This window comes from Tachypleus tridentatus, chromosome 12, assembly GCF_004210375.1.
Source record: "Tachypleus tridentatus isolate NWPU-2018 chromosome 12, ASM421037v1, whole genome shotgun sequence".
In the NCBI taxonomy this organism is placed as follows: domain Eukaryota; kingdom Metazoa; phylum Arthropoda; class Merostomata; order Xiphosura; family Limulidae; genus Tachypleus; species Tachypleus tridentatus.
The window spans coordinates 115,560,794-115,586,671 of record NC_134836.1 but is presented as its reverse complement, the minus strand read 5'-3'; the positions used below and the strand labels follow the sequence as shown (position 1 = coordinate 115,586,671).

General features: G+C 33.9%; 2 protein-coding genes across 5 annotated transcripts; one reads left to right on the top strand and one right to left on the bottom strand.

Moving 5' to 3' along the window:
• The first annotated feature begins 340 nt into the window (after window positions 1-340).
• LOC143234453 (zinc finger MYND domain-containing protein 11-like) lies at window positions 341-20,919 on the top strand. Of its 3 annotated transcripts, none has more exons than XM_076471840.1 (7): window positions 341-589; window positions 4,717-4,835; window positions 7,112-7,436; window positions 8,454-8,549; window positions 9,642-9,818; window positions 16,133-16,318; window positions 17,219-20,919. In XM_076471840.1, the coding sequence occupies exons 1-7, from the start codon at window positions 527-529 to the stop codon at window positions 17,342-17,344; spliced, it is 1,092 nt and encodes a 363-aa protein (XP_076327955.1). In that variant the 5' UTR covers window positions 341-526; the 3' UTR covers window positions 17,345-20,919. The 3 variants fall into 3 exon arrangements, with proteins under 3 accessions (XP_076327955.1, XP_076327954.1, XP_076327956.1); XM_076471839.1 differs by having other exon boundaries at window positions 343-589; window positions 7,112-7,445; XM_076471841.1 differs by lacking the exon at window positions 341-589 and adding an exon at window positions 604-722 and having other exon boundaries at window positions 7,112-7,445.
• Window positions 20,868-25,878, bottom strand: LOC143234454 (uncharacterized). Of its 2 annotated transcripts, XR_013018671.1 has the most exons (3): window positions 25,039-25,878; window positions 23,650-24,533; window positions 20,868-23,603 (listed from the first exon to the last, which is right to left on the bottom strand). XR_013018671.1 is itself a non-coding variant. In XM_076471842.1 (2 exons), the coding sequence occupies exons 1-2, from the start codon at window positions 25,591-25,593 to the stop codon at window positions 24,153-24,155; spliced, it is 936 nt and encodes a 311-aa protein (XP_076327957.1). In that variant the 5' UTR covers window positions 25,594-25,878; the 3' UTR covers window positions 20,868-24,152. The 2 variants fall into 2 exon arrangements, 1 of the variants encoding a protein (XP_076327957.1); XM_076471842.1 differs by having other exon boundaries at window positions 20,868-24,533.

The window sequence follows — 25,878 nt, the reverse complement described above, 5'->3', positions numbered from 1 at the left end:
TGAAGTAGTAAAATACATTCTAATAGTTCTAAAGAAGATGTACTATTGTGAAATGTTTTAACCTGTATTTGAAGTAGTAAAATACATTCTAATAGTTCTAAAGAAGGTGTACTATTGTGAAATGTTTATTATTGTTTTCAGTTCATAGTGTAATGGCAGACATAGCAAGGCAGATGTTACAGGATTGTATCTATGACTTAGGAGAGATTCGACAGTGTCAAGATTGTTATCTTATGTCTAACGAGAAGGTAGACAAGTTTTGGTTTTGTCAGCCGCAGTGTGAGTATTCAGTTGTTAGAAAATAAAAGTTAGATTTTCTCATTAAAATAGTACTTTTAGTTTGTTGAAAGGAGCAGTGTTATTGGTCTTATGACAGTGTCTGATTCAAAGAAGTGATAATTTAACAGGCTTGTAAAATTGCCTCAGGTTTCATTCTTTACCTCAGCTGATTTTTCCTTGAACAGTATTCATCTGTATCCAGTGAAAGATATTGCATGACAGTCTTAAAACCACACATCACAGATTTATGGAGGAAAGAAGACACTATTTTTACATGGTTCACAAACTATGGACATTGAACAACTCAGGTGTATGTTGTTATCTTATGATCTAACTCTATCTCATTTCTGTGCCATTGGTAGAATAAGAAGAAACTTGGAGAAAATCATTGCTACAGACACTTGAGAGTACTTGTGTTGTTCTTACAGAGCAAGTTGTAAAAGGTGATGTTGGTAATATTTATATAATAGGAGTTCAATCATTGGAATATTTAAGATTCTCAAGTAATATATAGACTTGTGTCTAAATGTTTATGTATCTCAGAACGGCTGGTATGGGTATTAACAGTTTTATTGATAAGAAGGAAACAAAGTTTTGATCTTCCTAGGTCATCTTCAGGTTAATGAATAGAGAGTTTGCAATTGACTGTTGCTGGGCATATATATTAGGGATGAATACAAACGGGCAAGGGATTGTAGGTATAAATGTGTTCCGTTATATTGGTTTAATTTTGGTTTAGTTGTTGTGTAAGTAGAGCTTTGATTCTGCGATTGTTTATATTCGTTTCCCTACTTAATATCCGAGTGTTTTCTATGGTCATGTTGTGTTTATTTGACTTGCAGAGTTCACAAATGTGTGAAGGTGTTTTCTTTGTGTACTCTGAACGGCTCCATTATTCTGCTTATTTTTCCAATACACAAGTTGTGGCAGTTGTTGCATTGTATTTTATAAATAATGTTGGTGTTGTGTTTGTTAGTGTAGTTTTTACAGAGTATGGACTTTTGTTTTGCACTTGGTTTTTGAATAAATTTGGTCTTTACTGGAATGTTGTGTTTTGTCATAAGTTTTTTCCAAATGGTTATTTTTTTGCTGGTGTTGGGAACATATGGTATGCAGCAGTGTAAGGTTTTGTTGTTTGTTTGTTGTTGGTCTAGGTGTGTGTGTATAATTTTTTCAACAGTTTTTTTAGAGGAAATTTGTTGATGTTGATGAAGTGTTGTTTTATTTTGTAAAAATTCTTTGGAAAAGTTGTTTGAGATACTGTTTTGAAGTGTTATAAAGTTGTTTGAGATACTGTTTTGAAGTGTTATAAAGTTGTTTGAGATACTGTTTTGAAGTGTTATAAAGTTGTTTGAGATACTGTTTTGAAGTGTTATAAAGTTGTTTGAGATACTGTTTTGAAGTGTTATAAAGTTGTTTGAGATACTGTTTTGAAGTGTTATAAAGTTGTTTGAGATACTGTTTTGAAGTGTTATAAAGTTGTTTGAGATACTGTTTTGAAGTGTTATAAAGTTGTTTGAGACACTGTTTTGAAGTGTTATAAAGTTGTTTGAGATACTGTTTTGAAGTGTTATAAAGTTGTTTGAGACACTGTTTTGAAGTGTTATAAAGTTGTTTGAGATACTGTTTTGAAGTGTTATAAAGTTGTTTGAGATACTGTTTTGAAGTGTTATAAAGTTGTTTGAGATACTGTTTTGAAGTGTTATAAAGTTGTTTGAGATAACTGTTTTGAAGTGTTATAAAGTTGTTTGAGACACTGTTTTGAAGTGTTATAAAGTTGTTTGAGATACTGTTTTGAAGTGTTATAAAGTTGTTTGAGATACTGTTTTGAAGTGTTATAAAGTTGTTTGAGATACTGTTTTGAAGTGTTATAAAGTTGTTTGAGATACTGTTTTGAAGTGTTATAAAGTTGTTTGAGATACTGTTTTGAAGTGTTATAAAGTTGTTTGAGATACTGTTTTGAAGTGTTATAAAGTTGTTTGAGATACTGTTTTGAAGTGTTATAAAGTTGTTTGAGATACTGTTTTGAAGTGTTATAAAGTTGTTTGAGACACTGTTTTGAAGTGTTATAAAGTTGTTTGAGATACTGTTTTGAAGTGTTATAAAGTTGTTTGAGACACTGTTTTGAAGTGTTATAAAGTTGTTTGAGATACTGTTTTGAAGTGTTATAAAGTTGTTTGAGATACTGTTTTGAAGTGTTATAAAGTTGTTTGAGATACTGTTTTGAAGTGTTATAAAGTTGTTTGAGATACTGTTTTGAAGTGTTATAAAGTTGTTTGAGACACTGTTTTGAAGTGTTATAAAGTTGTTTGAGATACTGTTTTGAAGTGTTATATATATAATATATACTGTGGACATTTTGTTAGTGTCTAACATCAGCCGGCTTCTTTTCCAAATACACGTTTAACTTTAACTACGTTCTTAATCAACTAAATCATACAGCATTAATGGCCGGTTGTGATGTAATCTCCCTCTTTACAGAAGTCCCAACAACTGAAGCCTGCAAGATAGCTTTAGAACTTTATATTTAAAACCCCAACCCATTGATACACATCCACAGCAACCAATTAGCAATCCTTATAGAATGCACTACCACCAAAACTAACTTAATGTTCAAAAACTACCTACAACTAAATGGCCTAAGTATGAGGAATCTCCTGTCACCAGTTCTAGCCAACATTTTTGTGACAGAGATTAAATCACAAGCGATTAAGTCAGCTTTACACCCACCACTATACTGGTACAGGTATGTTGATGATACAATTGTTGGATTCACATCTACAGAACACACACTTAGATTTTTCAATCACTTTAACTCAATACACCTCAACATCAAGTTTACCTGTGTACAGGAAAGACTAATCAAATAGCATTTCTCAACCTCAAAATCACTAGAACCAATACACAATTTAAAACAGAAATCCACAGAAAATTCACCCATATTGGACTATACATTCCCTGGGACTCAGCACATGAAACAAAACAAAAACTCAACATATTAAGAAACCAAATAAACACAACCACAAAACTATGTTCACTTGATAAAGTTAATGATGAAATCAACAAAATAAAACAACACTTCATCAAGATTAACAAATTTCCTCCAAAAACCATGTAAAAAATTTATATGCACATACCTACACCAACAACAATAAATCCTAAGATACAACAAATTATACAAAACCTTACACTGCTGCATACCATATGTTCCCAACATCAGCAAAAAAAAAATAAACCAACAATTGGAAAAACTTTATAACAAAACACAACATTCCAGTGAAGACCACATTTATTCAAAAACTGGGTACAAAACTAAAGTCCATACTATGTAAAAACTACTCTGACAAACATAACACCAACATTATTTATAAAATACAATGTGACAACTGCTACGTCGTCTATATTGGAGAAACAAGCAGAAAAATGGAAACAGATTCAAAGAACACAAAAAAACACCTTCACACATTTTGGAACACTGCAAATGAAAAAAAACAAAACACAACATAACCACAGAAAGTGCCAAGCGAAGATACTAAGTAGGGAAACAAATATAAACAAGTGCAAAATCAAAGAAGCTCTACTTATACAACAACTAAACCCCAGTATATAGGAACACCTTTATACCTATACTGATTAACAATCTAACATCCAACTGCAATGCTCCCTACAATCCTGTACCTGTTTATGCTCTTGTTGCTAATACATGTGCCCAGCAACAGTCAGTTGCAAACTCTCTATTCATTAACCTGAAGAGGACCTTGGAAGGTCGAAATATTGTTCTCTGTTTACCAATAAAAGTGTTAATACCCATACTAGCCATTCTGAGATACATTTTTATTTCAAGTGGGTTTCTTGTTATCAAGAAATGTTGTTTATGACATTGCATTCCAACTGTTCATTGTTCAGATGTTGTCCAAAAGTCATTAGGATGAACTTGATAATAAAGTTCAGTAATTATCCTTTCAGATTGAGCATATTTTGAACAATCGTTTATTAACATAATCATTTTTCAATATGCGTTGAATAAATGGAATTTGTGATGTGTTTTATTCAGACTTGTAGTAGAACCAGTACTAAGCAGGGGATCCTCGTACTGACGTTAATTGTTGTTAAACTATGCAACTTTGATAGGAGAAATTTTATTCCAAGAAAACTTGCCAACCAAACCAGTATTACATGTATAGTAATTTATCATGCTACATATTTTATTTTATAATTAATTAACTTAATAATGACCAGCAATGCTGTATTTTACCCAAGTTGTTAAGTATTTCCATGATGATTTAGAAAGTCTGATCTCATTATAGAACAAGCATTACCTGTTAAGTAATTTATCTTTAGGGTTGAACCATATTGAGTAAGAAACAAAACTTACACAGGTTACAGTAGGACAGTTTTTGTTTTGTACTATTTATGTATAAGAATTTGTTTTCACAGAATCCACCTCATAAATTGGTTTGGGCAAGACAAAAGGGATTCCCATATTGGCCGGCAAAAGTTATAAAACAAGAAAATAATATGTATGATGTCAGATTCTTTGGTGGATATCATCAAAGGTATGAGTTTGTTATTAACTTTACCATACTTTCAATAACCCAAACAGCCAAGTTGAAGCAACAATTTGTAAAAAATCTGGTCTTCTTACAATCTTAACAAAAATTTGAAAGTATCTTATCCATGGCTCCTGCTTGTACTTTATCACACGGGTTAATGGAGGATTAAAACCAACAAACCTTTGTTAACCTTAAATATAATGAAACATGCTGTTCTATGCCTCATTAGTTAAATAATCTAGGTTTTGAGCTTTATTAACTTCAGGGGACAGGGCAACCTGTTTGGGCACTGTTTTCCATTTCCTATGGTAACGTTTTATTGCTAACTGGCTAACCATGCGCACACTTGAAGACAACTTACTTGTTTGGATGTACATCTCTTGTCTTACTGCATGAAAACTTGAACAAAAGTTTCATAGTTTTATTAATTTATTTGAGTTAGAGTTGTCTCTTCCTATTATTTTCTATATGCTTATATTCAGTGATACCATACATTTGTTCAACTTCTACTGATCATCTATTTATACTAAAATTGACCTGATGGACAGTGGTCAGTGAATTTATTAGCATTATTTGTTATTGGGTAAGGGATTTCAGTATTTTTTTTATAACAAACCCTGAGATTGATTCTAATTTTTTCTAATCTCCCATATTCAAAAACAAACTCGTGACCCAGTGATAAACTTGCATCTGCAGTTGGTTACTTGTTACTGAAAATTCTGTGAACACAAATTTATTTAACATAGTCTCAGTTACAGGTACAAATATTCTTATTGTTACACTATAACTTCTTACCTGTGTTGATTGTTGTTCACATGTCCTGCAGTATTGTTGTAAAAAGTTAGTGCGAGAAAGTTGAGAAAGAACTACATCTATAGAGAGTTCTGTGACTCTTCAATGGATAGTGCAAAATGTAACTTAGTGAAAGGAAGTATCATACTGTGCTCAGATGTTTCACAGTTCTACTGTTGACATTGCAATGGGCCATTCTGATGTGTTAAGTGTTCTTTGTTTAAATACATTTGTCCTTTTTGCTTACAGAAATGTTAAATTGTGATTTATGCTATAGAAGTATTTAAAGTTATTACACTTTGATACTGTTAAAACTAAAAAGTAATGATTCATAAAAAATATATTTGTTTTATTTAAAAGCTTAGATTAGGAATATGTATGAGCTGCCACTCACTACATTCATTGTTACCGTGCTTATATTGACAAAATACTCTTTGATGTTAAGATATTGTAGAATCAATGATTTAATAATTTTCTAGTGATTCAAACAAGAATTGTTTTTTTTTTAATTGGAAATACAACCTTTAATGTTTCGGTACATACGCTGTATCAGACAGGACATACAACCATTAATGTTTTAGTGCATACACTGTATCAGACAGGACATACAACCATTAATGTTTCAGTACGTACGCTGTATCAGACAGGACATACAACCATTAATGTTTCAGTGCATACATTGTATCAGACAGGATATTTTTACCCTGTTAATAATTTGGTATTGAAGTATCAGTTGAATATTATTTAATTTTGATTTTTTGTAGGCATGTCTCATTATTCCGTGTACCAAATTATGACAGAATTTTACATTTTCTGGCTAGGATGGAGTTTTCAACATCATTTTCTTCATTTGAAACAATGAGATTTATTTTATTCTATATTGTGTTTTTTATGATATGTCACCAATATGTTCTGTGAATAATGCATATATTTCTGTTTTGTATCTCACTGAATTTTAGTGGAAAATGTCTGGTTTTTTTGTTTAAAACTACCTTGTGTAAGGTGTTCAGTTGATTGTGATGTGTACCTTGTAGTTATTTTATTAGCAATAGTAGTTTTTAAAAGATATTCCCTCTTTGAACATGTATAAAATATTATATGTTATCCTCCAAAGAAAGACCTAACATTCATACAAGACCTCTTTCACTAACATTATATATGTGTATATGTATATTTTATATTAAGAACAATATATGATAACAAGGAGAGTGTCAGCATTGTTACATATCAAAATTTAGTATTTTGTTTGGGAAAGTTAATCCATTAAACATGTTTTAAAGAACTGTTACACTGTTTCGTAATTTACACACAATAATGACAGTGGTGTGACATTTCCAGGTTACCAATGAAAAAGCCAACAATTTTTATTTGGCTAAATGTTTTATGAACGTAACACAATAACAGTCCTGCTGTTACAGGGTTAAAAGCCTGGATATACAAGTTTTCAAACGGAGTTAATTATGTGAACTTTAATTCACTTAACCCAGGGCTAATGTGGAAAGTGAGAACATCAGACCTATCAGTACGAGTCTGCAGAAACTGTCTGTGAAACGAACAGCTTCTCTAAATAAAGCTCTGAAAGAACTGAAGCATCATCAAGGCTTAGTAAAGAAATATCACCAAACCTACACTCGAACAACATCTTCCAGGTGTGGAACGGCACCTTGTTCTCGAGCAAAGCTAAGGAAATATTCGGATACTTCTAGTGTTGGATACAAAACAAATGAACTTCCAGGAGAGTCTCCAGAGGTCCGGGAAGAGTTTGAAAAGGAAGGTCCTCCTTGTTTATCCCAAAAAACAGCAAGGATACAGGTACTACAAGTACGTAACTGTGACTCATTCACTTGGGGTGTTAGATATGTACATTTGTGCTCTACGGGTCCTCCTAACAAATTTTAAAAATGATTGTTTTCTCTATGCCATATAGTCTTTTAAACAAATATTTACAGATATACAAATACTGTAAGGCAGCTTGGGTGTATCATTAGTGTTCTGTTAATTTCGGTGATTGGTGAGAATTCAGTTACAAGCTGATCAAGTAACCTAGCCTGACCTTGCAGCATTGTAGCAGGCAAGGTCATAGGTCACAGATAAATCATTTTCTCAATTTTTTTGCCTTGTTTTACCAACCACTTATGGTAAAATCAAGTATTAAAAGAAATGTGTTAATGAATATGAATTAAGTTAATCGTGTATATAAATCAATATTAATCAATAAGTTTCTGGGAATTTCATAATACAAAAACTTAAATGAAAATGTAAGTGAAATTGTGGCTTTTTCAAACTCAAAACTAGGTGCTACTTAGTTTTAGTTTTACTGAGATTTATGTAATTCAGTTAAAGTATATATATACACACTGTAAAATGATCAAAATCTAGATTGTTATTGACACACCCATAGTACAGTAGGGTTTAAACAGCTTATTGTTTTCTAAGATGACAAAAATGATAACTGAATTTATTTTGTGGTGAAGTGTTAAGAAAGGCGTGATAAGTGTATATTCAGAATATATAATAATGGTATTTTACGTGCTGTGTTCTCACAAGACTGTGACTGACTTTAAACACAGAAAAAACTAAGTAATATGTCATACAATAACATATTTAAATTTCAGTTCTTGGAGATGGTGTAGACGTGGAAGAGACGTATGTTTTAATTAATCCTCGTAGCTACAAAACAAATTCATTAAACCTTAATTTTCAATTTGTACGTCAAATGTATTTTAAAAATTACAAATTGGTAACACTAGAAGACTTTTCACCAATTTGGTTTAGTATTTAACCTAATTGTTTAATATAAAATAGTCAACTACTGTTATTTTTATCTAGGTAGCTGCCTCACCAGATGATCATAATGTGGTGTCATCTTCAAGCCAAGAGTTCCTCTCAGCTAAGGTTTCAGTTTGTACACAAACTCCCAAAAAGGTAAGACATGTCTTACTAGACTGCAAACTAGTTACATCCATGCACTGCTTGAGGTATGGTAGTCTAAACATTATTTATATCACGTTTTCTATTGTATTAAGTTCTCTCTCACACATATGCTCTTTGCTGGTTAATAAATGGTAATATTATGGGTTCTTTCCTACATGTTGATAATTAATTTGACTGTAGTAAGCACAAGTACAATTAGTACTTCCAATGCTAGTACTAAGTTTTATGTAATTCTTCAAAGTGTGATTTCTTTGACTTTTTTTAAAAAGTTATTTTAGTTAAGAATCATACTCAACTGTATACAAAATACGACAATACAGATTCTCTGCCTTTATTGGTACACATGGATGAAAATGATAACACACATGTTCTCAGGGACCTCCCATCCAACAGCTCTGTAAACTTAAACGACTAGGGTAAAGTATCTTGCTAAAGGACGTAACAGCATATTGCGGGCTAGCCTGAAATCACAACTGTCTTACTGATATTCCAGAGTGCGTTGTCATGGAGACATGATACCCTCTACTGCCTGTTTAGGGACTTTAAGAAACCTACTGAGGGACAGTCATTATGAATACCAGCGAGAAAGTTATTCTTTATTCATACCTTGACACAGTGAGGTTTCTTTTTTATTTTAAAACATTACACTTAATCAGCTGGCATTACTTATTTTTTCTAAGTTTCCCATGTTGTTCTGACCACAGACATTTTGAATAATTGTATAAAAAGCTGTATGTAATGAAAAAAAAAGACTGTACATTGTGATCATACACTCACTAGCTGTAAAAATGTTTGACTTGTTAAGAAATACCTTACAGTACTTGGTTGTTAACCTTTAGCTCAGTGGGTAGAACACTGGCCTAGTGTCTCACAAATCTTGGGTTTCACTGTTGGGGGGGGGTTACCTTAGGGGAAGGATGTGTTATACAACTGTTTAATCAGTATGCGTAGAGACAACTGGTGGTGGAGCTACAAGATACTTTGCAACATTTCTCACATTCGTTTACATTTCTCTTCATTAAATAGTTGAATGATTTAAGTTAACCTTAGGTAATTGTGTTTGAACTAAATGTTATATTATAGCTTCTGACTGGACTACTCTCTAAAGGTGGCAGCACTGAGAAACAGGACAGTATGTTAGCTGGTGACAACTGTAAATGTAATGCAAAGTACAGCAAGCTTTTTAAGGAATTCAAAGAAAGATTTGAAAAGGAACACAAAGTCGAGAAGGAAGAAGCTGTGAAAAAGTTGGTGAAGAAAGTGAGTACAATATATTATTAAGGTAATAATAACCAGCTGAGGTGATCACATCATTACAGTTGATTCTTTGTCAGAGTAATAACCAGCTGAGGTGATCACATCATTACAGTTGATTCTTTGTCAGAGTAATAACCAGCTGAGGTGATCACATCATTACAGTTGATTCTTTGTCAAAGTAATAACCAGCTGAGGTGATCACATCATTACAGTTGATTCTTTGTCAGAGTAATAACCAGCTGAGGTGATCACATCATTACAGTTGATTCTTAGTCAAAGTAATAACCAGCTGAGGTGATCACATCATTACAGTTGATTCTTAGTCAAAGTAATAACCAGCTCTGAGGTAATCACATCATTACAGTTGATTCTTTGTCAAAGTAATAACCAGCTGAGGTGATCACATCATTACAGTTGATTCTTTGTCAAAGTAATAACCAGCTGAGGTGATCACATCATTACAGTTGATTCTTTGTCAAAGTAATAACCAGCTGAGGTGATCACATCATTACAGTTGATTCTTTGTCAAAGTAATAACCAGCTGAGGTGATCACATCATTACAGTTGATTCTTTGTCAAAGTAATAACCAGCTGAGGTGATCACATCATTACAGTTGATTCTTTGTCAAAGTAATAACCAGCTGAGGTGATCACATCATTACAGTTGATTCTTTGTCAAAGTAATAACCAGCTGAGGTGATCACATCATTACAGTTGGTTCTTTGTCAAAGTAATAACCAGCCGAGGTGATCACATCATTACAGTTGATTCTTTGTCAAAGTAATAACCAGCTGAGGTGATCACATCATTACAGTTGATTCTTTGTCAAAGTAATAACCAGCTGAGGTGATCACATCATTACAGTTGATTCTTTGTCAAAGTAATAACCAGCTGAGGTGATCACATCATTACAGTTGATTCTTTGTCAAAGTAATAACCAGCTGAGGTGATCACATCATTACAGTTGGTTCTTTGTCAAAGTAATAACCAGCTGAGGTGATCACATCATTACAGTTGATTCTTTGTCAAAGTAATAACCAGCTGAGGTGATCACATCATTACAGTTGATTCTTTGTCAAAGTAATAACCAGCTGAGGTGATCACATCATTACAGTTGATTCTTTGTCAAAGTAATAACCAGCTGAGGTGATCACATCATTACAGTTGGTTCTTTGTCAAAGTAATAACCAGCTGAGGTGATCACATCATTACAGTTGGTTCTTTGTCAAAGTAATAACCAGCTGAGGTGATCACATCATTACAGTTGATTCTTTGTCAAAGTAATAACCAGCTGAGGTGATCACATCATTACAGTTGATTCTTTGTCAAAGTAATAACCAGCTGAAGGTGATCACATCATTACAGTTGATTCTTTGTCAAAGTAATAACCAGCTGAGGTGATCACATCATTACAGTTGATTCTTTGTCAAAGTAATAACCAGCTGAGGTGATCACATCATTACAGTTGATTCTTTGTCAAAGTAATAACCAGCTGAGGTGATCACATCATTACAGTTGGTTCTTTGTCAAAGTAATAACCAGCTGAGGTGATCACATCATTACAGTTGGTTCTTTGTCAAAGTAATAACCAGCTGAGGTGATCACATCATTACAGTTGATTCTTTGTCAAAGTAATAACCAGCTGAAGTGATCACATCATTACAGTTGATTCTTTGTCAAAGTAATAACCAGCTGAGGTGATCACATCATTACAGTTGATTCTTTGTCAAAGTAATAACCAGCTGAGGTGATCACATCATTACAGTTGATTCTTTGTCAAAGTAATAACCAGCTGAGGTGATCACATCATTACAGTTGATTCTTTGTCAAAGTAATAACCAGCTGAGGTGATCACATCATTACAGTTGGTTCTTTGTCAAAGTAATAACTAGCTGAGGTGATCACATCATTACAGTTGGTTCTTTGTCAAAGTAATAACCAGCTGAGGTGATCACATCATTACAGTTGATTCTTTGTCAAAGTAATAACCAGCTGAGGTGATCACATCATTACAGTTGATTCTTTGTCAAAGTAATAACCAGCTGAGGTGATCACATCATTACAGTTGATTCTTTGTCAAAGTAATAACCAGCTGAAGTGATCACATCATTACAGTTGATTCTTTGTCAAAGTAATAACCAGCTGAGGTGATCACATCATGACAGTTGATTCTTTGTCAAAGTAATAACCAGCTGAGGTGATCACATCATTACAGTTGATTCTTTGTCAAAGTAATAACCAGCTAAGGTGATCACATTATTACAGTTGATTCTTTGTCAAAGTAACAACCAGTTGAGGTGATCACATCATGACAGTTGATTCTTTGTCAAAGTAATAACCAGCTGAGGTGATCACATCATTACAGTTGATTCTTTGTCAAAGTAATAACCAGCTAAGGTGATCACATCATTACAGTTGATTCTTTGTCAAAGTAATAACCAGTTGAGGTGATCACATCATTACAGTTGTCAAAGTAATCTTTCACATCATTACAGTTGATTCTTTGTCAAAGTAATAACCAGTTGAGGTGATCACATCATTACAGTTGATTCTTTGTCAAAGTAATAACCAGTTGAGGTGATCACATCATTACAGTTGATTCTTTGTCAAAGTAATAACCAGCTGAGGTGATCACATCATTACAGTTGATTCTTTGTCAAAGTAATAACCAGCTGAGGTAATCACATCATTACAGTTGATTCTTTGTCAAAGTAATAACCAGCTAAGGTTATCACATCACTACAGTTGATTCTTTGTCAAAGTAATGACCAGCTGAGGTTATCACATCATTACAGTTGATTCTTTGTCAAAGTAATAACCAGCTGAGGTGATCACATCATTACAGTTGATTCTTTGTCAGAGTAATAACCAGCTGAGGTGATCACATCATTACAGTTGATTCTTTGTCAAAGTAATAACCAGCTGAGGTGATCACATCATTACAGTTGATTCTTTGTCAGAGTAATAACCAGCTGAGGTGATCACATCATTACAGTTGATTCTTTGTCAAAGTAATAACCAGCTGAGGTGATCACATCATTACAGTTGATTCTTTGTCAGAGTAATAACCAGCTGAGGTGATCACATCATTACAGTTGAGACTTTGTCAAAGTAATAACCAGCTGAGGTGATCACATCATTACAGTTGATTCTTTGTCAGAGTAATAACCAGCTGAGGTGATCACATCATTACAGTTGATTCTTTGTCAGAGTAATAACCAGCTGAGGTGATCACATCATTACAGTTGATTCTTTGTCAAAGTAATAACCAGCTGAGGTGATCACATCATTACAGTTGATTCTTTGTCAGAGTAATAACCAGCTGAGGTGATCACATCATTACAGTTGATTCTTTGTCAGAGTAATAACCAGCTGAGGTGATCACATCATTACAGTTGATTCTTTGTCAGAGTAATAACCAGCTGAGGTGATCACATCATTACAGTTGATTCTTTGTCAAAGTAATAACCAGCTGAGGTGATCACATCATTACAGTTGATTCTTAGTCAAAGTAATAACCAGCTGAGGTGATCACATCATTACAGTTGATTCTTAGTCAAAGTAATAACCAGCTCTGAGGTAATCACATCATTACAGTTGATTCTTTGTCAAAGTAATAACCAGCTGAGGTGATCACATCATTACAGTTGATTCTTTGTCAAAGTAATAACCAGCTGAGGTGATCACATCATTACAGTTGATTCTTTGTCAAAGTAATAACCAGCTGAGGTGATCACATCATTACAGTTGATTCTTTGTCAAAGTAATAACCAGCTGAGGTGATCACATCATTACAGTTGATTCTTTGTCAAAGTAATAACCAGCTGAGGTGATCACATCATTACAGTTGATTCTTTGTCAAAGTAATAACCAGCTGAGGTGATCACATCATTACAGTTGATTCTTTGTCAAAGTAATAACCAGCTGAGGTGATCACATCATTACAGTTGATTCTTTGTCAAAGTAATAACCAGCTGAGGTGATCACATCATTACAGTTGATTCTTTGTCAAAGTAATAACCAGCTGAGGTGATCACATCATTACAGTTGATTCTTTGTCAAAGTAATAACCAGCTGAGGTGATCACATCATTACAGTTGATTCTTTGTCAAAGTAATAACCAGCTGAGGTGATCACATCATTACAGTTGATTCTTTGTCAAAGTAATAACCAGCTGAGGTGATCACATCATTACAGTTGATTCTTTGTCAAAGTAATAACCAGCTGAGGTGATCACATCATTACAGTTGATTCTTTGTCAAAGTAATAACCAGCTGAGGTGATCACATCATTACAGTTGATTCTTTGTCAAAGTAATAACCAGCTGAGGTGATCACATCATTACAGTTGATTCTTTGTCAAAGTAATAACCAGCTGAGGTGATCACATCATTACAGTTGATTCTTTGTCAAAGTAATAACCAGCTGAGGTGATCACATCATTACAGTTGATTCTTTGTCAAAGTAATAACCAGCTGAGGTGATCACATCATTACAGTTGATTCTTTGTCAAAGTAATAACCAGCTGAGGTGATCACATCATTACAGTTGATTCTTTGTCAAAGTAATAACCAGCTGAGGTGATCACATCATTACAGTTGATTCTTTGTCAAAGTAATAACCAGCTGAGGTGATCACATCATTACAGTTGATTCTTTGTCAAAGTAATAACCAGCTGAGGTGATCACATCATTACAGTTGATTCTTTGTCAAAGTAATAACCAGCTGAGGTGATCACATCATTACAGTTGATTCTTTGTCAAAGTAATAACCAGCTGAGGTGATCACATCATTACAGTTGATTCTTTGTCAAAGTAATAACCAGCTGAGGTGATCACATCATTACAGTTGATTCTTTGTCAAAGTAATAACCAGCTGAGGTGATCACATCATTACAGTTGATTCTTTGTCAAAGTAATAACCAGCTGAGGTGATCACATCATTACAGTTGATTCTTTGTCAAAGTAATAACCAGCTGAGGTGATCACATCATTACAGTTGATTCTTTGTCAAAGTAATAACCAGCTGAGGTGATCACATCATTACAGTTGATTCTTTGTCAAAGTAATAACCAGCTGAGGTGATCACATCATTACAGTTGATTCTTTGTCAAAGTAATAACCAGCTGAGGTGATCACATCATTACAGTTGATTCTTTGTCAAAGTAATAACCAGCTGAGGTGATCACATCATTACAGTTGATTCTTTGTCAAAGTAATAACCAGCTGAGGTGATCACATCATTACAGTTGATTCTTTGTCAAAGTAATAACCAGCTGAGGTGATCACATCATTACAGTTGATTCTTTGTCAAAGTAATAACCAGCTGAGGTGATCACATCATTACAGTTGATTCTTTGTCAAAGTAATAACCAGCTGAGGTGATCACATCATTACAGTTGATTCTTTGTCAAAGTAATAACCAGCTGAGGTGATCACATCATTACAGTTGATTCTTTGTCAAAGTAATAACCAGCTGAGGTGATCACATCATTACAGTTGATTCTTTGTCAAAGTAATAACCAGCTGAGGTGATCACATCATTACAGTTGATTCTTTGTCAAAGTAATAACCAGCTGAGGTGATCACATCATTACAGTTGATTCTTTGTCAAAGTAATAACCAGCTGAGGTGATCACATCATTACAGTTGATTCTTTGTCAAAGTAATAACCAGCTGAGGTGATCACATCATTACAGTTGATTCTTTGTCAAAGTAATAACCAGCTGAGGTGATCACATCATTACAGTTGATTCTTTGTCAAAGTAATAACCAGCTGAGGTGATCACATCATTACAGTTGATTCTTTGTCAAAGTAATAACCAGCTGAGGTGATCACATCATTACAGTTGATTCTTTGTCAAAGTAATAACCAGCTGAGGTGATCACATCATTACAGTTGATTCTTTGTCAAAGTAATAACCAGCTGAGGTGATCACATCATCACAGTTGATTCTTTCTTAAAAACTCATCTAACGTGGTGATAACCATACATTTTACTAGTACAATGTTTCACGTTTATTGTACATGACTCCATGATTATTAGCAGATCTAGGTCTGGGGTAGATATAAATAGTGTTATCATTTGTTTATAGATGTGGTGTATAGATTAGTATACATTTTACTAGTACAATGTTTCACATTTATTGTATAAGACTACATGATTATTAGCAGATCTAGGTCTGATATTATTCAAAATGTTTCTCTATTTTAAGTTACAAGTCAAACAGTAATTCTTTAAAACTACCAGTGCTGTTTCATTCCAAGTGAAATGGATGTAATTTGTTGTGAGTTCTTGTTTATTATTTTGTCTTTTCAGCTACAGGCACAATTTGAACAGGAGAAAGAAACTACTTTGAAGGTAACATTTGGAAAACTTCAGAAAGAGGTTGAAAAGGCTCGTAAGAAAGCGGAGGAGCAACTCCGTTTCAGGCACAAGGAAGAGGTACAGCGACTTATTGAGCGCCAGGACCAAGAAATCTCCGAGATAAAGAAAAAGCAGTGGGTAAGTGCATACCATTAGCTTAGTTTTTGAGTGTTTATTTTTGTAGATATAACCAAAACAAGTAGTGTGTGTCTAGTTTTACCTAAAAGTGCACAAAATAGTCAACAAATAAACTAAATTTTAACAGTTATTATAATGACAGCAGCTATATTATGTATTATTACTGCTTTCCCAATTATTTTCATTTGAAATCGTTATTATTAGATATGTAGAGTCTGATTGGCTGTCTGTGTTATCTGTAAAGTTACTTGAACAGTTTGATTAAAAGAATGAGGTCCATAGTAGGTATTATGTGTAAAGGGTTGATTATATTAAAATTATTTTGAATATGTAAATTAGCACATCATGTGACCACTACAGTTGATATAATGTATCAGAACTACATTTTGACATTATTTGATATTTCATAGGTGGCACCACAAATTGACTGTTTAAAGAGGTATGTAACAGCTCTTTCTGCTTCAAAATTATTCATTTACCAAAATCATAAAAATGTGTAGGGATTTAGAATGTCTACGTATCCTCCATATATTTAATGGTATTATGGATTATTGTGGGGTGTCAGAATCATCCAGAGAGAAATCTGGGATTAATTGCAATATTGGTAATATGTTTTTGTTAAATTTTGTGTGATTCATAATTTGTCACCAACTCTGTAATCAACATGTGGACTCACAAACAGTATGATTCATAAATGTTTCTGAATAACTTGTTTAAAAAATTAGGATGTCCATGGGTAACCTTAATACATAGGTCATGTTGTGAGGTCTGGACCTTTGAATTAGTCAAAAATAGTCATGTCCACTGTTGGACATTTTCCAGTTACCATACAACACACAGTGGGTCATGCTTGTAATTAGATATCCATTAATGATCATGAATGTTATTTTCTTCTTTTAGTGTTACAATTGTGAAGCAGAAGCAATCTACCACTGCTGCTGGAACGTTTCATACTGTAGTCTGGAATGTCAGCAAGTACACTGGCACAAGGAACACAAACAAACTTGTCGAAGAAAGCGTCTGTGAAACATTGTCGTGTGTTTCTTTGTTCAGTTTTTGCTAAAACTTTTTATTTATCACAGAAAAGTTTCTTTGATTCCATCCTTCATTTTTACTTGTGATCTGTTTGATGTTGGCAAGTGGTAGCAAAATGGATAAAGACTGCATCATCATGGAGAGATGTTAAGCAATGTAAGGTATCAGTTTTATGTTTTTCTTATATTACAAGGATACACACTATTTTCTTTAATCTTCTAAGAAGTAATTTGAATTGTCATATCTCATTTGAAAACCAGTGTATAAAGGTTAATTTAATTCTTCTATGATTTTGAGTAAAATCTCACCTGATTATCTTCTGCCAAAGCTACTTACTAAACCAGGTTTATTACATAATTGTGGTTTATTTTGTGTGTTGTAGTTTCAAGAAAAATAGTGAAACTTTAACAACAATGGAGGAAGTATTGCAATGTTACAACAAATGGTCATGCTTACATGTTGAATGACTCTTGTCACAAACCTTGTGCACAGTCAGTGGAACAGTTGAACCTCGTATGGATGTGGGTGATTCGATTAGTTTTTGGTATAGAGAAACTACTTTGTATTAAAGATAAAATTTAAATATTTAGCATTGAGATACACATGGCATGAATTGTTTAGGTTTGTATGAATAAATGTGGGCAAAGTACAATGTAAGTTTAAGGATGAACACTTTTTTAAAAATTAAAGTTTGAAACCAGCTCGAATGTGCAACGAAGAAAACTTTCTTATAAATGTTCAACATTTTGACAAAATTATAATGTTATAAATATATAATAAAGTGTTGTTTGTAACCAGTTAAGCCATCTTAGAAAGTTTAAAATGTTTTTTTTAAGAGTGGGACATGTACAATACATTTTTAGAGAACTGGCTCACAAAATTTCAGTACAATATTAAATGTTATTTGAGAGAAAAAATATATTATGTAGAATGAATTGATATTTTATGGTATTTATAAACTTTAGAATTTTGAAAAGAAATATTTCCTTGTTTTAAATGGGGGAACCTTCACTGTTTGTTCAGGAAGTGCATGTCTTTCAGCCTGAAAAATTGAACTTGCAATACATGTTGTTACACCCATTCTGGTAAGGGCTTTCTTAGTTTCTTTCTAAAGTGTTGTACATTGGTTTGAGTCATTTATATACAACATTTTCTCAGTAATTCTCTCACGTTTCATACACCTTGTTGATAAGTGAGTGTGGATGACTTCAGGTTTGCTACGTCCAGTTTGTTTACACGAAGTGAAAAATAACAGTGGAATGCCACTGATTGGTAAAATGACCAAGAAACTTCAGAGGAGAGAGATATGAGGGTGGTGTAGCTTCTTCAGTGGGAAAGATGGGATGAGGGCAAATGTAGTCAGTTGAAATATTAAAACAGTTTTAAAAATTCAGGCTATGATTAAAAAAGTATTGATTTATAGAAAGAACATGCGAGTTGCATTCTTTGAAAATAACACTTAACTAAAGAAGCAAGAACCAATACAGTTTAAACAATTAAAATACATAAAAATACACAGTCATGCTGGGGATTGTTGTTGTGTTTAAAAACAAACCAAGAAACTGACTTAAGTCAGTGCATGCTTTCTTTAAATACTGCATGTCTTTAAAAGACAAGCACAGTTAAAATTACTATATCATCCTGCCATCGAACCTAATATAGCTTAATTACAGTACCATTAGACACTATACAGGAGCAGGTTTTATTTTTACTATTATCACATTATTAGTTATTTAGTCCTGTTTTCAAATCCTCACTCAGGACACAGGAGCTACGATTTGGTCAAGCAGCAAAAGTGTATTACTAACTGCATTAGCTCTTGTTTCCTGTGAACTTATATTACAACTGTATTACTAACTACATTAGCTCTTGTTTCCTGTAAACCTGTATTACAGTTGTCTTACTAATTATATAAGTCCTGGTTTCCTGTCAGCCTGTATCACTATGACTAGGACACACCTGAAAAACAAATTAGTGTATAAATGATTATAATATTGAAACAATAGGTTTTTCATGGTAATGCAAGAATTTTGTTTTATGAGCCTGATTTTTAAATGGTAGAGCTCGGCAATGGATTGTTACAAGCTATTTGTTAAAATACCACCATGAAAAACTGAATTTGGTTGTTTTTGTGCTGGTTGTTGTGTAGTGAGACATAATGGAAGAAAATCTATTGTAGAGTATGTGATGAGACAGGGAGGCTGCTAGCCCCTGACCTTGGTTCATTTATGACAGCTAGGTAAATAGAAGGATGGTGGTAATAATGTATTTGATACTAAAATTCCCGTTGTTGTGATTAAAATTGTGAATAACAAGCAAGTTGGCTGGTCAAGATGTTAAATATTTTTCTGTTGTTTGTTGCTATGGTAAGTTGTGTCAACAAAATGTAGTCCCTCCTTATAAAACATGTTTAAAATTAGATTTATTAAAAGATATCAGAAGCAAACCTAAGTTTAGCCTCACCACATCTGGAGTCACACATCTTTCTTATTAAAATTTCCAGGTACAAAATCACACTGGTTATAATGTTCTCTATCAATGGAAGGAAAGACTTAGGTTGTTGTTGTTTTTAAATGGAACTGATGAGATCCAACAGGCATTTAGAAATTACTAACTAGAAATGCAATTTATCTAGTTTCATGTGAAAAATATTTTTAAAAGTTATTTACTAGTCTCTTGTTTTACTACTATTCCACGTTGTCTAGTTACATTTCACGGCTTGTGAAATTATATTCATTGAGTAGTGGGAAAAGCTGGACTGTGAGTAACACCAAATGCAAACCAAATATGTTCATTTGTCATACATTTTATAATATTCATATTATATAAACAATGAGATGTTTTAGATAGGGCTTTTTGTGTTCTTGTGAAAAGTATATTGAGTAAGTTATCTGCACTCTTTTCACCACAGGGAATCAAACCCCTGATTTTAGGATGTTGGTCAGTGCACTTACTATTGGCTAACACAGGGTGGGGAACTTTAGCAAGTCAAACTATTAAGGAACAGAAAACAACTTGTAATAGCTGTCTGTTAAAAACAAAACGTTTAAACTGTTCTATCTTTTGTTCCAATATTGGAGAGTTATATAATTATATAACTTACTTTGATTACTGAAATATTCAATTTTTGTTTAAGTGCTTTCAGTCTGTATTCACATTTTTGAAGCTTGAAATGAGATATCAGTATACATACATTAAAATAGTGTACACAGTTATTCCAGTTTTAAAATGAATTTTTTGCATGATCCTGTATTTTAAAACCTCCTACACTGACAACTGAGTGATATTTAAATTTCTGTTAAATTCTCAGGCTGTTGACACTATTATTTTATTTTCACAGCTTCCAATGTTATGTTTTGTATTTCTCATACATTACCATTAGGGTCTTTACTGTTTGTTTAAAACCTCCATTCAAACTGCATAGTTCTTGGTAAAATAATGATTAGATGAGTGCACTCTTTCTGCTGTTTTTAAATTTACTTTCATTTCAGGTTCACTATCATGTAGTACTGATCTTTGTTGTGTTAGGTTATTAAAGATTATATTAAACAAATCCTCTTTTTTAAGTTGTGGAGTATTTATATTTCAATGTGTAATTAGCTAACAAACCAAACATACCCATATGCTGTCAAAACTTCCCACCATTTATAAATAAACAAAGCTGTGAGTATGTGACAGTTTTCAACAAAAATAGTCAAAACTTAAAACACAAGTGGGCACTGCTAGCATCTGCTAACATTTATGTCTCTTTGGCTGAAAACAAAGTTATTAACCTTTTATATATAGACTGGAAACTTTTATAAGGTATGGTGATAATTTTTAGAACATCATGCAAAAAATTACTGGTTTGAAAGAGTTAAAAATCCATCTAACTTTCCTGTATATTCTGTCAGTTTTGTTTCTAAAGATATGTAACAGACCATCTACACTTAAACCTGTACATATAATAATATTTCTTAAGCAGTTAGAACTTTGTTATTGTTACTACTATCATCTCTTTTTAAAAAATCTTATCCATGTTCTACATACAAAACCTCTGTCCAGATTTGTGATTATGTTTATGGAGCCCAGCCAAAGCACGATGGTCTTTGCTGTCACTGGCCAACTAGAGTCGTATTTTTGTACATTTCCTGTCTGTTCTGACTGCTAACCATTCATTCAGCTCTGGTTCCTGTCCATGTACTTTTATCTTTCCTGACTGGGCCATCAATTGCTCTGAGTGGTGGTCTGTGCATGAATATCTATCCCATGACTTTTACTTTGTTGATTATTCTGCAACATCCTGATGCTAATGTTCATGTTAAACTTTCCATCTGCTCGAACATACTCAGTACTCTTGATGTTTTTCACTGGATGCATCTCCCCTAAATCTTTTTTAACCTAGTTGACCACCTTCAGTGTTTGTATTGCTGTTTCATCTGCTGCTACAGGTGAGGTTGTTACAAATAATGCTGCTCTAACTAAGGCTAAAGTGCAGGGTGTTTTGTTGAATGCTTCTGTTGCTGATGTCGTGTCTACATTCTGCACTCTCTGTAACTTTGCTGACTTTGACACAAATTATCATCATACTCTTCTCTAATCAGGATTACTGCCTTTATCAGGTTAGTGACACACTTCTAGCCTGCATTATATTAAGATAAGGACCCTTTTACTGGTTCCTTTCACAGGCAGTGCAACAAATGTCAACACCTGAAAGATAAGTGAGATTTTATATAGACCTTCATATACTACAGTATGTCAGCAGTAAATTTATGAACTTACAATGCTCAAATTTTTAGTGGACATAGTTCAGATGGCCCCTGCTATAGCTTTGAACTGAATACAACAACGATAATCTTGGATGCCAGCATCATGAAAGAGGTGTCCATGCAAGATCTAGTAACCAACATTCACAAAGGTGAACATTTTGTTACCTATAGTCTACTGACAGAAGCTTTTGCTGGCTTCTTGGAAACTCTCCACACTTCCCTTGGCATGTGTGAAATGCTTGTAACCTAATAATGTTAACATCTATAGATGAAGACATGATTCTTGTGGTAAACCAGAGTTGACACCTGCTAGTGTTTATAGTACGAGACTGCCTCAACCGAGTCATTGCTAAAATGTCCACTTGACTGTAAGCATCTTCAAGTTCAAGTAGCCAGTGCAGTGATATATGCTGTGTGATTGCTTCATATTTGAGGTTATGATTCTTGTGGTAAACCAGAGTTGACACCCGCTAGTGTTTATAGTACGAGACTGCCTCAACCGAGTCATTGCTAAAATGTCCACTTGACTGTAAGCATCTTCAAGTTCAAGTAGCCAGTGCAGTGATATAATTATATGCTGTGTGATTGCTTCATATTTGAGGTTATGGATCGCTGGTGTTGCTTCTTCCACCATAGTAGATAGAATATTTGTCTCCTTCAGGACTCACATCAGTCTTTTCATTTTGCTATGAGTTTTACCATCTTGGTATTAATCTATATTCCTTCTGTGTATAATTGTTAATGAATGGGTTTGGCCAACACTGCCATTGTCTCTGATGTACTTTTAAATTTTCTCTTTCATCATTGATAAATCATTTCAGTAGATAGTTAACTTTGGAGTGTCCCACACTACTTGGGCCTGTTGAAGATCCACCTTTTTTTTTTGTTTGATGGAAGAATTCTTTCAATTCAGTCTGTATTACTTACATTTTTGATAGTGGTTTCCTGTTGAACTCGCTTCCTATCTCATGGATGTTTCTTCATTTTCTTGTGGTCAGTGGATATACCTCATTGGTTCTAAGACATTAACAGTTTGACCTTTTTTTTTATAACCTGTGGTCCTACCACATGTCCACGTGATATTCTTTTCATAATTTTTACTGTAATTCCGATGTATCCAATATAACATTATTCTGTTGTGCTTTACTGTTGTATACTGGAAGTTGATAAGTGGGTAATGCACAACAAGTTTGTGATCACTGGCACAAGGTTGAGGAAAATATGACGCATTAGGGAATTTGTTTAAAAATTATCCCTTGCAGTTTGAAGCATTTGAATTTAGTGTCCATTACCATAGGTACCTGGAGAATAGGAGTCATTTAATAATTTCAGAATCTCTTCAGCAGACTTTGCACTAATGGTCTGAAAGGGAATAGCTTTCATTTTAACTAGAGGAGGGTTACAAGGCTAATAAGGGAGAAGTTTATGGTCAGGTCAGTCTCAACTTTGTGTAGAGGCATCAGTATTGGCTAGAATACAGTTGAAGTGCCTTCTTAAATGACCTGTTATTGACGTTACTGCCAGCTTCCAAACGAGGGGGATTTTGACCTTTTATTTATGCTACTGTCAACATCCAGACAAAATGGTTCCCCCACTAAAGTTTCCTGTGTGTGGCTATGTTCACAAGGCGATTTATGAAACTAATTGGTTTGCACCTCAAGTCCCAGTGTCACACTAAGGGTTTACAAGTTGATACCTTGCTAGCACTCTATACTTTAAAACTCTTGAATAAGGTATCAGAAACTTTACTAACCTGAAGAAAAGTTCAAACCAAAATTCTGCTTGATCATGGATCTATTTTAAATACACGAGTTAACAAAGATAACTCAGACGGTATTTAATCAACTTGTTTTAAATATTTACCAAAACCAAGTTTAATAACTTTTCTCTGCCATAGTTTAAATGTGGTCATAAATGTAATATGTAGACAATTTTATAATGATGTTATTTTGTGTAAATTAACGTTTTCAACTTTACATACTTGCTATGTCAAAAGGTCAAAAGGCCCTTTTCTCAAATGTGATAATAAACTGTTACCAGCATATTAATAACTATCCTTCTTTATGGTCACCAAGAGTTCTTGTGGCAAGCCAATGTTTACACTTATTCTGAGCATGTTTAACTTGGTCCCAAGAAATACTTCCAGCGCCTTCTACTTCATCCTCCTCACCCCAAGGCCCCATGTATCGGGCATCGTAGTCTTCACGTGTCACGTGGAATGTGTCATCAACTTTCCAATGCCATCCAAAGGTGTCCCAGTATATGTCCCAGTCTGGGTCCTGTACACAAGAAACTGTTATGTCAAAGAATTCCGACTGTACCACATCTGGTGTCCTTACAGCCGAACCTGTCCTAGACGCAGCCCTTTTTCTAGGTTGACAACCGTTTGAACCTCGCTCGGATGTTTGGTAGACGGATAAGTTTTTTTCCTTCTGAAAGACGTAATATAGCCAGTGTTTATTAATATCCGTTGAGTTAATTATGCAAAACGGCTCAGTTTGATCTCATAATAAAATGACATTCAAACTGGTTTCTTGGAATAATCAGATACACACTCGTTTTAAAATACACAGTCCAAAAAATATACAAAATATGCCAGCACCTTTTCATATCCTTATTAATATTTTAAAAGAGTCGTGGAAACATGGATAACCTTTACAAGAAAGTGGCTCCACCTTGAGGGAGCAGCAGAAAGTAATATACTGTAGGTCCAGAAAGATAAGCTAAACATTTTTTTTTATAAAGTAATAATATACGTACAAAATTTTACAGGTACGATAGTACTTAGAAGAAATGTTTAAATTCCGAACTTCCAAGAAATGGCGTATTACAAGGTTTCACTGAAAGAAAGTTAAGGAAAACAATGAGTGTAGTAAACTGAAAGAGATTTAAACAGTTATAATCAAGTGAAAAACTAGTCCTGTATTTGTGACTTACCTGATTTGATGTATACGCTTCTATCCTCAACCCAGGAGATAAGCTTCTTGGTCGGATATGTTTGTCTGACCGTTCATTTTTGAAGTTGGCTGCTTTGGTAGTTGTGGGGGAGGGGGGAATGTGACGATACGTCGCTGACCGTTGGCGTAACTTCAGCACTTGAGGTCGGCTTCTACAAGGTTCGGCACTTCTTGCCTGTCTTTTAGGTATATCGAACCCCGAATCTGGTTTTAAGGTTTTACTTCGTTGTACGTTTGTTGAAAGGTAGCTGTCGCTCGTGCTAGGTTGCGAGCTTCGATTTTCTAGGATGTTTTTGATGACAGATTGAAATTCGTCGGACATAGTGTTTATGATCTCGTAATAACGATCGTTTAGTTCTTCTTCAAGTAAAGATGGCGTTAGTTCTTCCACCACCTCAGGTGCAGATATAAACACTTCATCAGACAGGGAAGTCCCATCACTGGGAGAGTTACGTTCACTATCCGACATATCGGTAAACACCAGAGAAACTGGCGTCGTGGGAATGTTCAATTTATACTCCCTGTCAGTTTCCATATCTTATCAGAATCTGAACTCGAATTTCAAACTGTGATAGATTTGGGGAAAAAAGTCCATAAACTTCGCCCCGTTTATATGTATTTTATTCTTTCTAATCAGGTTCTAAAAGTTGTCTAACAAATTCAGAGAGCCGCTTCGATCTGGAAAATTGCTTTAAAAACCCGTCCGTGTTCGGGGTGTATATACACTAGTTGTCATAGTAACAATCAATAAATTTGTGGTTTTAGTTTTCAATCATTTGTGGAAAACGTTCACAGAATATTTTCTTATAAACTTAAATCA

Bases quoted from the DNA above. Each gene is read 5' to 3' on its own strand.
- LOC143234453 (XM_076471839.1), top strand. From the start codon at position 527: ATGGAGGAAAGAAGACACTATTTTTACATGGTTCACAAACTATGGACA. The intron at 590-4,716 runs GTATGTTGTTAT...TTGTTTTCACAG, and splicing joins GGACATTGAACAACTCAGGT to AATCCACCTCATAAATTGGT. The intron at 8,550-9,641 runs GTAAGACATGTC...GTTATATTATAG, and splicing joins GTACACAAACTCCCAAAAAG to CTTCTGACTGGACTACTCTC.
- LOC143234454 (XM_076471842.1), bottom strand. From the start codon at position 25,593: ATGGAAACTGACAGGGAGTATAAATTGAACATTCCCACGACGCCAGTT. The intron at 24,534-25,038 runs GTAAGTCACAAA...TACGTCTTTCAG, and splicing joins AAGCGTATACATCAAATCAG to AAGGAAAAAAACTTATCCGT.